Consider the following 12,997-nt stretch of genomic DNA (forward strand, 5'->3'; position numbering starts at 1 on the left):
ATGAATATATTATGTAGTTTTAAGGTAAATATTTGTCAATGTGTCTGTGTTGTACTTTCTCTTTTCCTCTCTCAGTGCAGGATGAGTTCTCCAGGGGGTCTTGAAGGCAACATGACTCAGGTTTGCTGCATTATTTCTAATTATCTATGTTTTATTGCTGACTTTGTTTTAAAATTCAGAGTTTCTATGTCCCTTTTTCAGTGTAAATGTCATAATTGCAATTACAAAAGGTCTGTTTTCTAATGTAAAGCAATAATGTTTTTTATCCAGGTTGTTTTTGTCTCTAATTTTCTAAACTCTGTCCACATATTTTAGAAAACTGCTTTTTTATAAACCTTAAAAATAATTATCAATACATTAAAACTTGCCGACCATACCGTTGGCATTGCACATGGTCTGTTGACCTCACAATATAACATTGTAATATTATATATTTAAATGATAACCTAATCCGGTACTTTTTATCCAAACATTAAGACTGTTCTCCTGATTCACAAATGTGTTAGTAGATTAAGGATTGGACAATATATACAACTTTATAAGAACATATTATTGAAAAAATAGCAATTAGTTGACTGTGGTGCATTTCTGTCTTGTCCTCTATCATGGTAGAGAAGTTTAAATGATAGCTTGATAAAAAAAAATCCATTAACCAATATTTTTCTTAATGTATTAATCCTTTATTGACACAGGGATGCCTTAAAGCTAATGCTTATTATTTCAGATTGTTTGTTTTTCATCCAAGAACTATATTTTAAAATGTGTGTTTTACCGATGCAATAACAACACTGCAAGATAAATTAGACAGTATGTCTCGGTCCCAATTTCTATGCTTGCTTTGATGATTATCAGGATCATATTGGGGACTTCTAGGAAATATTGTTATGGTTTAAATAAGTACAGGCTTTTTTTATTTTGTGAGAACAAAGGCTCCTCTTTCCAAACTGTTTCATGTATTTGTGGAAAAGCCCAGTCTTCATTGCAATAAAGGAACACATCTGGAGAAGAAGCTTGGATCAGTGAACATAACATATTATATTTACTATACCAGATGCATTTTTCTACATTGTCAAGTGTCAACTCAACCAACCAATAGAGACACAGAGATTGGAGTTAAATTATTGAGCATTAATTGGATTAAAAAACGTTTTCTTTTGTCTTTCCCCTCACAGTTCCTGCTGGTCAGAGAAACGTTCACTATGAAATTCTTTAAGAATCTGATGGTGGTTCTGGTCTGGCTGCTGCTCAGCTACATCAACGGCAGCCTGGTCGCCACCTTCTTCAGACACCAGGTACACATCACACACACACACACACACACACACACACACACACACACACACACACACACACACACACACACACACACACACAAACACACACACACACACACACACACACACACACACACACACACACACACACACACACACTCACACACACACACACACACAGAAACACACACAGAAACACACACACAGACATCTGAATAGCCTATTTGAAGATTAACAACCATTTCAATAGTAATTTCAGTCAACTGTAGTACAAACATTGACTCATTCCAGTTGCCTAAATGCAAAAATGTGCTATTCGATATCATGTAAATGCAAATGATTTTCAATATTTATATCCTGAGCAGTTTGAAGATGTGACCACAGGCTCTGGGAAAATGTGAAGGGCGTTTTTCACTATTTTCTGACGCTTTAACAGATTATAAAACACAATCTATCATAAAAAATATCTGCAGCCCTTTAACACACACGCAGCCATCTGTCTCAGTAGAATTATGCAGTATCTTTCATTTGTGTTTGCTGCTTGATAAGTGCATGTATTACCTGCACCTTTTTAGTAAATACAGTATTTTTGTGGGTTTAATAAGGAAATGCCTCAAGTGAAGAAGCTGAGACAAAAACCCACACTCTTTTTTCCTCTCTCCCTCTCCGACTCTCATTACCTCCCTCCACGACACTTCTTAAGTATAATATGCCTGTCTGTTCTTATTATATTATAGCAAGCTGAATATCTATGGGACATTTATTGAAAGAAAACTGTTTAATTAGAAAAAGAGACGTGTATTTTGAATACTATATTTCATAAAATTGACATTGGATTTCTAAAAATGAACATGTGAAAGAGGTGTATTTTTTTGTTTGCGTCAATTTACTTTTTTCTAAAGCCTGTATGTGTACACAGTAGCTGATGAACATTATTAGTATTATAATATGTGTGTAAATTAGGTTCCTGTGGTGGCTGTGTAGGACTCTGTCAGAATTTTCCACAGTGTTGTAAAGTCCTCACATTTATTATCATGAAATATGACGACAAATATTCAAAGCTTCTTTCAGAAATTGGAAAAAAATACATTTGCTACAGCCTTACATTTAATGTAAAACCAATGTATTCATATATCTGGAATATTAACTGATAATGATTCGCACTACCTATGGTTGTTTGTTTCATCACAGTTTTGTTAACAGTATCAGTATTTAGTGTCTCTACTGTGACATATCTCCAGGCTTTAATGTTCAAAAAGCTCTTTATTTTTCTCATACTGCCTGTGCTGCAGCACCTCTTTTCACCCTGTGTCTGAAACCAGAGCCCATTCTGCTCTGATTGGTTAAGAAAACATGGATTTTAGCCTTTGCAGACCATTTACATGCACAAAAAACACTCTACAGAAAAGGGCTAATCCCAAAAAGCATAAAAGGGCCCCTTTAAGAAAATAACACCAAGTTCATTTTAATATTGTTTTATTGATAATGAGAAGATAATTTCCTCCCACTCATGCATCCCTATTAAGGTTCCTGACACCAGAGATGGCAAAAGTACACACATCCTTTACTCAAGTAGAAGTACATATACTCGTGTTTAAAAATACTCTGGTAAAAGTAGAAGTACTGACTAAACTTCTTTACTCAAGTAAAAGTAAAGAGGTATGGGCTTTGAAATGTACTTCAGTAAAAAGTACCCATAACTACTAGCTGTTTTAAAGAGTACCTGACCTCCCTTTATATTAATAGAACAATAATGTCATTGTTAGCTAATGAATGTTTCGATGCTGAACAACGGCAAAATTACAACGTTTTCATTGGTCCCTCTTCTTAAAACCTGCGTCACACTGTCCCGAAATTGACACCCGATGGACACACGATAAAGGAAATGTTCAAATTCGGCTCTGATCGTAACAACATCGGGCAATTTGTGAGGGCATCTTAAGCCATCATATGACCGCCGGTGGAGTTTCTCAGGCTCCGGCAGCAACTTCGTGAGCGGCAACTTCGTAAGGCACTCGTGAGGGCATCTTGTCAAATCGTGTCATCTTCGTGTTATCATCGGTGCCATCGGGCATTCGCCCTCACTCTGATCGGGGGCGAATGCCCGATGGCACCGATGATAACAAGATGCCCTCACGATGGCCCTATGAAGGGCAACATTTACACACGAATTCAACACGAAAATGAACCTTCGCAAGGTCCTTCGGCAATTTTGTTGGCATGCCAAAGATTTTGCCACCGCTCACGAAGTTGCTGCCGGAGCCTGAGGAACTCCACCGGCGGTCATACGATGGCTTAAGATGCCCTCACGAATGGCAAGATGTTGTTACGATCAGAGCCGAATTTGAACATTTCCTTTATCGTGTGTCCATTGGGTTGTTTTATTGCACAACAAAATCATGTAAACATATTATGTAAATAACCCAATTTGTGTTCTGTGAAACTGAAAAGGATATAATATATTATTTTGAAGGCGAGTTGACAGGAAGTTGTTGTTGCTATGGAAACAACATTACGGAGAAAACTTAATATCTTCTACATATAAAGACGGATAAAGTAAAGAACAAAGTCTGAAAATATCAGTACAGTATCATAGTACTTTAACATAATTGTTTTTGTTACTTTCGTTGTAATTGTATGTCTTAAATGTAATGTAAATGTTGCCTTCATGTGTGGTTTGGGCCATCTTCGTGCGAAATTCACAATTCCATATTCGTGTGTCCATCGGGTGTCAATTTCGGGACAGTGTGACGCAGGCTTTAGAGAAGACCAGGAAATGATGGATACACGGATCGTGTTCAAACCAATAGGCACGCAATGACTCTAAATAATAATGATCACGCCACCAAACACACATTCAAACTAAAGTAACAAACCTGTTTTGACAATGTAAGAAGTAGAAAGTACAGGTATTTGTGTTCAAAATGTAAGAAGTAAAAGTACTCCACTACTTCCCACCTCTGCCTGACACTAACATGTCAATCCCTGACCCAATTTTTCCTCATTTGTCTTCCTGCAGACTTTCTATGAGGACCCTCGCTACATCCTCTTCATCCACATGGTGATAAACGACAGCATCATGCTGACCGTCACCATCACGCTCTACCTCCTCAGCTACATCGTATACCGGATCAACGTGTCTTTCTGCTGCTTCTTCATCCTGATTGCCGTCTTCACCACCAGAAACACGCCCCTTAATCTAGCCAGCATGGCCATCGAGCGCTACATCGCAATCTGTGAGCCTCTACGCCACACACAGATCTGCACCGTGCGGAGAACTTACATCGTCATCGGGATGATTTGGTTTATTTGCGCTGCTCCAGATATCACCGATCTATTTGTGACGCTAGCAACAGAATCCATGAGCTTCTTCCACGGGTCGGTGTTCTGCTTGCAGCAAAACGTGTTCAAAGACCCGATTTTGGCCCAGAAAAGACTAGCGTTCGATGTAATTTACTTCTCCTGTGTGTTCCTGACGCTGGTCTTCACATATTTGAGGATTTTGTTTGTAGCACGGGCTTTATCGACGGATAAAATGTTGGCGAAAAGAGCCAGAAACACCATCTTGCTTCACGGGGCTCAGTTGGCGATGTGCATGCTTTCCTACATTTCTCCGAGTGTGGAGATTGTTCTGAACTCGATCTTCCCCCAACAAGGAATCAGATTTGCAAACTACCTTATCGTCTACATCCTGCCCCGGTTCCTCAGCCCCATAATCTACGGGGTCAGAGACAAGAAGTTCAGGAAGTACTTCAAAATGTACTTTCTGTGCAACAGGTGCCGGGTCAACGTGAAGATAGTGGCCCCGGCAAACAGAGATGACGAGTAGAAAAATACATGAAAAGAGACATTTCGAATGTAGTCGTGAAAATATATATAATAATTAAAGGATTTTAGAGTCACTGTGATGTAGGAATTAATCCATATATCCTGAAATGAGTCAGCATTTTATCACTTCCTGGCAGAGAAGGCAAAAGTACACACATCCTTTACTCAAGGAGAAGTACAGATACTCGTGTTTAAAAATACTCTGGTAAAAGTAGAAGTACTGACTAAACTTCTTTACTCAAGTAAAAGTAAAGAAGTATGGGCTTTGACATGTACTTAAGTAAAAAGTACCCATAACTAGCAGCTGTTTTAAAGAGTACCTGACCTCCCTTTATATTAATAGAACAATAATGTCATTGTTAGCTAATGAATGTTTCCATGCTGAACAACGGCAACATGACAACGTTTTCATTGGTCCCTCTTCTTTAGAGAAGACCAGGAAATGATGGATACACGGATCGTGTTCAAATCAATAGGCACGCAATGACTCTAAATAATAATGATCACGCCACCAAACACACATTCAAACTAAAGGAACCAGCCTGTTTGGGAAATGTAAGAAGTAGAAAGTACAGGTATTTGTGTTCAAAATGTAAGAAGTAGAAAGTACAGGTATTTGTGTTCAACATGTAAGAAGTAGAAAGTACAGGTATTTGTGTTAGAAATGTAAGAAGTAAAAGTAAAAAGTCTTCAGAAAAATAAGTAGTGGAGTAAAGTACTGAAACCAGAAAAATGTACTTAAGTACAGTAACGAAGTATTTGTACTCCACTGCTTCCACCTCTGCTTCCTGGTTCCCTCATCTGGAGGTCAATGGTTTTTTGGACATGTTGTTTTGGTTTTTCATCCTGAAATAAAGTCTGTTGTTAACACAAGCTGAAGACATTAAACGTTTTGTTTTACAGACATAAAATATGTCAGTAAATACCCCACTGGTGAATTTATACACAGCGGTTGCTAACAAGTGTCTAAATGAGACGACGAAACGTCATCAAGCCCAACATTAGCCGCCTTGAGCTTAGCGGTGGTGACGTGAAGTCATGTGACCGAGCTGTAGTCCCTCATGGTTCAGAAATCATGAAGTTGTGTTAATATGTGGAGATTATCCTGTTGAACAAAATGTGTAAGTATCATAAACGTTTGTGATTATTTTCTGACATTATCCATCCCATTTGCGATGCTACCTTTAGGGTCGGCCTACAAAGAAACGTCACTACAGCACCAATCTATGAAGGGGTATGAAAATGGCTGAAAAAAATATGAATTGTGTTTTTCATTTGTGTATTTATTACAATAAATAAAATACAGTCCAAAATGAACCAAGCAATTTATTTTTTCATTTCTAAAATATGTATTTTAGACACATGTCATTTACTCGAGCACATAACAAAAAGCAATGTGCTGGATACACAGAGACATAGGTGGATTTTACCTCCAGATTAAAATAAAAGATATCTCACATCCTCATGTTTGTCTTTTCTCTGACGCGATGATGACGATAAATTAAAGCATCTCTGGTTTGAAAGTGTTTATAAAGACGGCTCCATCTCTCTGAGCTTCAGAGAGTCTGACCCTCAGGTAGGTGAAGCTGCTGAATAATGTGTGTGTGTTTCACTGTCTGAGAAAGTAGTTGCATGTTTCTTCACAGATGTATTGCCTCTATGTCTGCAGCTTCAGCTCTGTGTGTGTCTAAAGAATACATTTAAAGGGAGAAGACAAATGAAGTTCACAGTGATGAGTTAGCAGAATGGATTAATGCATTTTGTCACAGTGTGTGTCGTTCTGTATTTAAAGAAGTTGATTTAAAACAACTAGAAACCAGCATACACTTAATTAAGAATCATGCAGTATTTTTAGGTTGTGTTTGCTGCTTCATGAGCGCATTTATTACCTGTCCTTTTGTAGTAAATACAGTCTTTTTGTGCTTTAATAGGGAAATGCCACACAGCTTGTGAGTGGAGAATATAAATTAGGTTTACAGCGATGAGTTAGAACTAGATAAGTGCATTTTGTCAAAGTGTGTGTTGTTCTGTATTTAAAGAAGTCGATTTAAAAAAGACAACACTGTTATTTGACCTGCTTTTGCAATCCCTAATATACGATCACTTAATGTGCATGAGCTGTTTGAATACACTGATTAACCATGCTGGGATTGATCATAAATATATGCATTAAATGAATATATTATGTAGTTTTAAGGTAAATATTTGTCAATGTGTCTGTGTTGTACTTTCTCTTTTCCTCTCTCAGTGCAGGATGAGTTCTCCAGGGGGTCTTGAAGGCAACATGACTCAGGTTTGCTGCATTATTTCTAATTATCTATGTTTTATTGCTGACTTTGTTGCAAAATTCAGAGTTTCTATGTCCCTTTTTCAGTGTAAATGTCATAATTGCAATTACAAAAGGTCTGTTTTCTAATGTAAAGCAATAATGTTTTTTATCCAGGTTGTTTTTGTCTCTAATTTTCTAAACTCTGTCCACATATTTTAGAAAACTGCTTTTTTATAAACCTTAAAAACAATTATCAATACATTATAACTTGCCGACCATACCGTTGACATTGCACTTGGTCTGTTGACCTCACAATATAACATTGTAATATTATATATTTAAATGATAACCTAGTCCGGTACTTTTTATCCAAACATTAAGACTGTTCTCCTGATTCACAAATGTGTTAGTAGATTAAGGATTGGACAATATATACAACTTTATAAGAACATATTATTGAAAAAATAGCAAATAGTTGACTGTGGTGCATTTCTGTCTTGTCCTCTATCATGGTAGAGAAGTTTAAATGATAGCTTGATAAAAAAAAATCCATTATCCAATATTTTCCTTAATGTATTAATCCTTTATTAACACAGGGATGCCTTAAAGCTAATGCTTATTATTTCAGATTGTTTGTTTTTCATACAAGAACTATATTTTAAAATGTGTGTTTTACCGATGCAATAAAAACACTGCAAGATAAATTAGACAGTATGTTTTGGTGCACATTTCTAGGCTTGTTTTGATGATTATCAGGATCATATTGGGGACTTCTAGGAAATATTGTTATGGTTTAAATAAGTACAGGCTTTTTTTATTTTTTGATAACAAAGGCTCCTCTTTCCAAACTGTTTCATGTATTTGCAGAAAAGCCCAGTCTTCATTGCAATAAAGAAACATCTGGAGAAGAAGCTTGGATCAGTGAACATAACATATTATATTTACTATACCAGATGCATTTTTCTACATTGTCAAGTGTCAACTCAACCAACCAATAGAGACATAGAGATTGGAGTTAAATTATTGAGCATTAATTGGATTAAAAAGCGTTTTATTTTGTCTTTCCCCTCACAGTTCCTGCTGGTCAGAGAAACGTTCACCATGATATTCATTAGAAAGCTGATGGTGGTTCTGGTCTGGCTGCTGCTCAGCTACATCAACGGCAGCCTGGTCGCCACCTTCTTCAGACACCAGGTACACATCACACACACACACACACACACACACACACACACACACACACAGACACACACACACACACACGCACGCACACACACACACACACACACACACACACACACAGACACACACACACACACACACACACACACACACACACACCCCCACACACACACCACACACACACACACACACACACACACACACACACACACAGAACACACACACAGACATCTGAATAGCCTATGAAGATTAACAACCATTTCAATAGTAATTGTCAGTCAACTGTAGTACAGACATTGACTCATTCCAGTTGCCTAAATGCAAAAATGTGCTATTCGATATCATGTAAATGCAAAAGATTTTCAATATTTATATCCTGAGCAGTTTGAAGATGTGAACACAGGCTCTGGGAAAATGTGAAGGGCGTTTTTCACTATTTTCTGACGCTTTAACAGATTATAAAACACAATCTATCATAAAAAATATCTGCAGCCCTTTAACACACACGCAGCCATCTGTCTCAGTAGAATTATGCAGTATCTTTCATTTGTGTTTGCTGCTTGATAAGTGCATGTATTACCTGCACCTATTTAGTAAATACAGTATTTGTGTGGGTTTAATAAGGAAATGCCTCAAGTGAAGCAGCTGAGACAAAAACCCACACTCTTTTTTCCTCTCTCCCTCTCCGACTCTCATTACCTCCCTCCACGACACTTCTTAAGTATAATATGCCTGTCTGTTCTTATTATATTATAGCAAGCTGAATATCTATGGGACATTTATTGAAAGAAAACTGTTTAATTAGAAAAAGAGACGTGTATTTTGAATACTATATTTCATAAAATTGACATTGGATTTCTAAAAATGAACATGTGAAAGAGGTGTATTTTTTTGTTTGCGTCAATTTACTTTTTTCTAAAGCCTGTATGTGTACACAGTAGCTGATGAACATTATTAGTATTATAATATGTGTGTAAATTAGGTTCCTGTGGTGGCTGTGTAAGACTCTGTCAGAATTTTCCACAGTGTTGTAAAGTCCTCACATTTATTATCATGAAATATGACGACAAATATTCAAAGCTTCATTCAGAAATTGGAAAAAAATACATTTGCTACAGCCTTACATTTAATGTAAAACCAATGTATTCATATATCTGGAATATTAACTGATAATGATTCGCACTACCTATGGTTGTTTGTTTCATCACAGTTTTGTTAACAGTATCAGTATTTAGTGTCTCTACTGTGACATATCTCCAGGCTTTAATGTTCAAAAAGCTCTTTATTTTTCTCATACTGCCTGTGCTGCAGCACCTCTTTTCACCCTCTGTCTGAAACCAGAGCCCAGTCTGCTCTGATTGGTTAAGAAAACATGGATTTTAGCCTTTGCAGACCATTTACATGCACAAAAATCCCTCTTACACACTACAGAAAAGGGCAAATCTCAAAAAGCATAAAAGGGCCCCTTTAAGAAAATAACACCAAGTTCATTTTAATATTGTTTTATTGATAATGAGAAGATAATTTCCTCCCACTCATGCATCCCTATTAAGGTTCCTGACACCAGAGATGGCAAAAGTACACACATCCTTTACTCAAGTAGAAGTACAGATACTCGTGTTTAAAAATACTCTGGTAAAAGTAGAAGTACTGACTAAACTTCTTTACTCAAGTAAAAGTAAAGAAGTATGGGCTTTGAAATGTACTTAAGTAAAAAGTACCCATAACTACCAGCTGTTTTAAAGAGTAACTGACCTCCCTTTATATTAATAGAACAATAATGTCATTGATAGCTAATGAATGTTTCGATGCTGAACAACGGCAACATGACAACGTTTTCATTGGTCCCTCTTCTTAAAGCATGCGTCACACTGTCCCGAAATTGACACCCGATGGACACACGATAAAGGAAATGTTCAAATTCGGCTCTGATCGTAACAACATCGGGCAATTTGTGAGGGCATCTTAAGCCATCATATGACCGCCGGTGGAGTTTCTCAGGCTCCGGCAGCAACTTCGTGAGCGGCAACTTCGTAAGGCACTCGTGAGGGCATCTTGTCAAATCGTGTCATCTTCGTGTTATCATCGGTGCCATCGGGCATTCGCCCTCACTCTGATCGGGGCGAATGCCCGATGGCACCGATGATAACAAGATGCCCTCACGAGTGCCTTACGAAGGGCAAAATTGACAAACAAATTCAACACGAAAATGAACCTTCGCAAGGTCCTTTGGCAATTTTTTGGAATTCCAAAGATTTTGCCACCGCTCACGAAGTTGCTGCCGGAGCCTGAGGAACTCCACCGGCGGTCATACGATGGCTTAAGATGCCCTCACGAATGGCAAGATGTTGTTACGATCAGAGCCGAATTTGAACATTTCCTTTATCGTGTGTCCATTGGGTTGTTTTATTGCACAACAAAATCATGTAAACATATTATGTAAATAACCCAATTTGTGTTCTGTGAAACTGCAAAGGTTATAATATATTATTTTGAAGGCGAGTTGACAGGAAGTTGTTGTTGCTATGGAAACAACATTACGGAGAAAACTTAATATCTTCTACATATATAGACGGATAAAGTAAAGAACAAAGTCTGAAAATATCAGTACAGTATCATAGTACTTTAACATAATTGTTTTTGTTACTTTCGTTGCAGTTGTATGTCTTAAATGTAATGTAAATGTTGCCTTCATGTGTGGTTCGGAGCCATCTTCGTGCGAAATTCACAATTCCATATTCGTGTGTCCATCGGGTGTCAATTTCGGGACAGTGTGACGCAGGCTTTAGAGAAGACCAGGAAATGATGGATACACGGATCGTGTTCAAATCAATAGGCACGCAATGACTCTAAATAATAATGATCACGCCACCAAACACACATTCAAACTAAAGTAACAAACCTGTTTTGACAATGTAAGGAGTAGAAAGTACAGGTATTTGTGTTCAAAATGTAAGAAGCAAAATTACTCCACTACTTCCCACCTCTGCCTGACACTAACATGTCAATCCCTGACCCAATTTTTCCTCATTTGTCTTCCTGCAGACTTTCTATGAAGACCCTCGCTACATCCTCTTCATCCACATGGTGATAAACGACAGCATCATGCTGACCACCACCATCACGCTCTTCCTCCTCAGCTACATCGTCTACCAGATCAACGTGTCCTTCTGCTGCTTCTTCATCCTGGTGGCCGTCATCACCACCAGAAACACGCCCCTTAATCTAGCCAGCATGGCCATCGAGCGCTACATCGCCATCTGTGAGCCTCTACGCCACACACAGATCTGCACCGTGCGGAGAACTTACATCGTCATCGGGATGATTTGGTTTATTTGCGCTGCTCCAGATATCACCGATCTATTTGTGACGCTAGCAACAGAATCCATGAGCTTCTTCCACGGGTCGGTGTTCTGCATGCAGCAAAACGTGTTCAAAAACCCGATTTTGGTCCAGAAAAGACTAGCGTTTGATGTAATTTACTTCTCCTGTGTGTTCCTGACGCTGGTCTTCACATATTTGAGGATTTTGTTTGTAGCACAGGCTTTATCGACGGATAAAATGTCGGCGAAAAGAGCCAGAAAAACCATCTTGCTTCACGGGGCTCAGTTGGCGATGTGCATGCTTGCCTACATTTCTCCGAGTGTGGAGATTGTTCTGAGCTCGATCTTCCCCGGACAAGGAATCAGATTCACAATATACTTTATCATCTACATCCTGCCCCGGTTGCTCAGCCCCATAATCTACGGGGTCAGAGACAAGAAGTTCAGGAAGTACTTAAAAATATACCTTCTATGCAACAGGTGCCGGGTCAACGTGAAGATGATGGTGGCCCCGGCAAACAGAGATGACGAGTAGAAAAAGACATGAAAAGAGACATTTCGAATGTAATTGTGAATATATATATAATAATTAAAGGATTTTAGAGTCACTGTGATGCAGGAATGAATCCATATATCCTGAAATGAGTCAGCATTTTATCACTTCCTGGCAGAGAAGGCAAAAGTACACACATCCTTTACTCAAGTAGAAGTACAGATACTCGTGTTTAAAAATACTCTGGTAAAAGTAGAAGTACTGACTAAACTTCTTTACTCAAGTAAAAGTAAAGAAGTATGGGCTTTGACATGTACTTAAGTAAAAAGTACCCATAACTAGCAGCTGTTTTAAAGAGTACCTGACCTCCCTTTATATTAATAGAACAATAATGTCATTGTTAGCTAATGAATGTTTCCATGCTGAACAACGGCAACATGACAACGTTTTCATTGGTCCCTCTTCTTTAGAGAAGACCAGGAAATGATGGATACACGGATCGTGTTCAAATCAATAGGCACGCAATGACTCTAAATAATAATGATCACGCCACCAAACACACATTCAAACTAAAGGAACCAGCCTGTTTGGAAAATGTGAGAAGTAGAAAGTACAGGTATTTGTGTTC

The 12,997-nt window shown here is 38.1% G+C and overlaps 3 protein-coding genes across 3 annotated transcripts in view; 2 read left to right on the forward strand and 1 right to left on the reverse strand.

Moving 5' to 3' along the window:
- The window catches only part of LOC117475663 (nuclear factor 7, brain-like), an 863,632-nt gene that overhangs the window by 534,354 nt on the left and 316,281 nt on the right, over positions 1-12,997 (reverse strand). The window lies entirely within an intron of this gene.
- Positions 1,182-5,103, forward strand: LOC117475383 (odorant receptor 131-2-like). The gene is made up of 2 exons (XM_034121528.1): positions 1,182-1,292; positions 4,294-5,103. The coding sequence occupies exons 1-2, from the start codon at positions 1,200-1,202 to the stop codon at positions 5,101-5,103; spliced, it is 903 nt and encodes a 300-aa protein (XP_033977419.1). The 5' UTR covers positions 1,182-1,199.
- On the forward strand, positions 8,455-12,411 carry LOC117475384 (odorant receptor 131-2-like). Its single transcript, XM_034121529.1, has 2 exons — positions 8,455-8,565; positions 11,599-12,411. Exons 1-2 carry the CDS (start codon positions 8,473-8,475, stop codon positions 12,409-12,411), a joined length of 906 nt encoding a protein of 301 aa, XP_033977420.1. The 5' UTR covers positions 8,455-8,472.

The sequence above is a fragment of the Trematomus bernacchii genome, unplaced genomic scaffold, assembly GCF_902827165.1.
Source record: "Trematomus bernacchii unplaced genomic scaffold, fTreBer1.1, whole genome shotgun sequence".
NCBI lineage: Eukaryota > Metazoa > Chordata > Actinopteri > Perciformes > Nototheniidae > Trematomus > Trematomus bernacchii.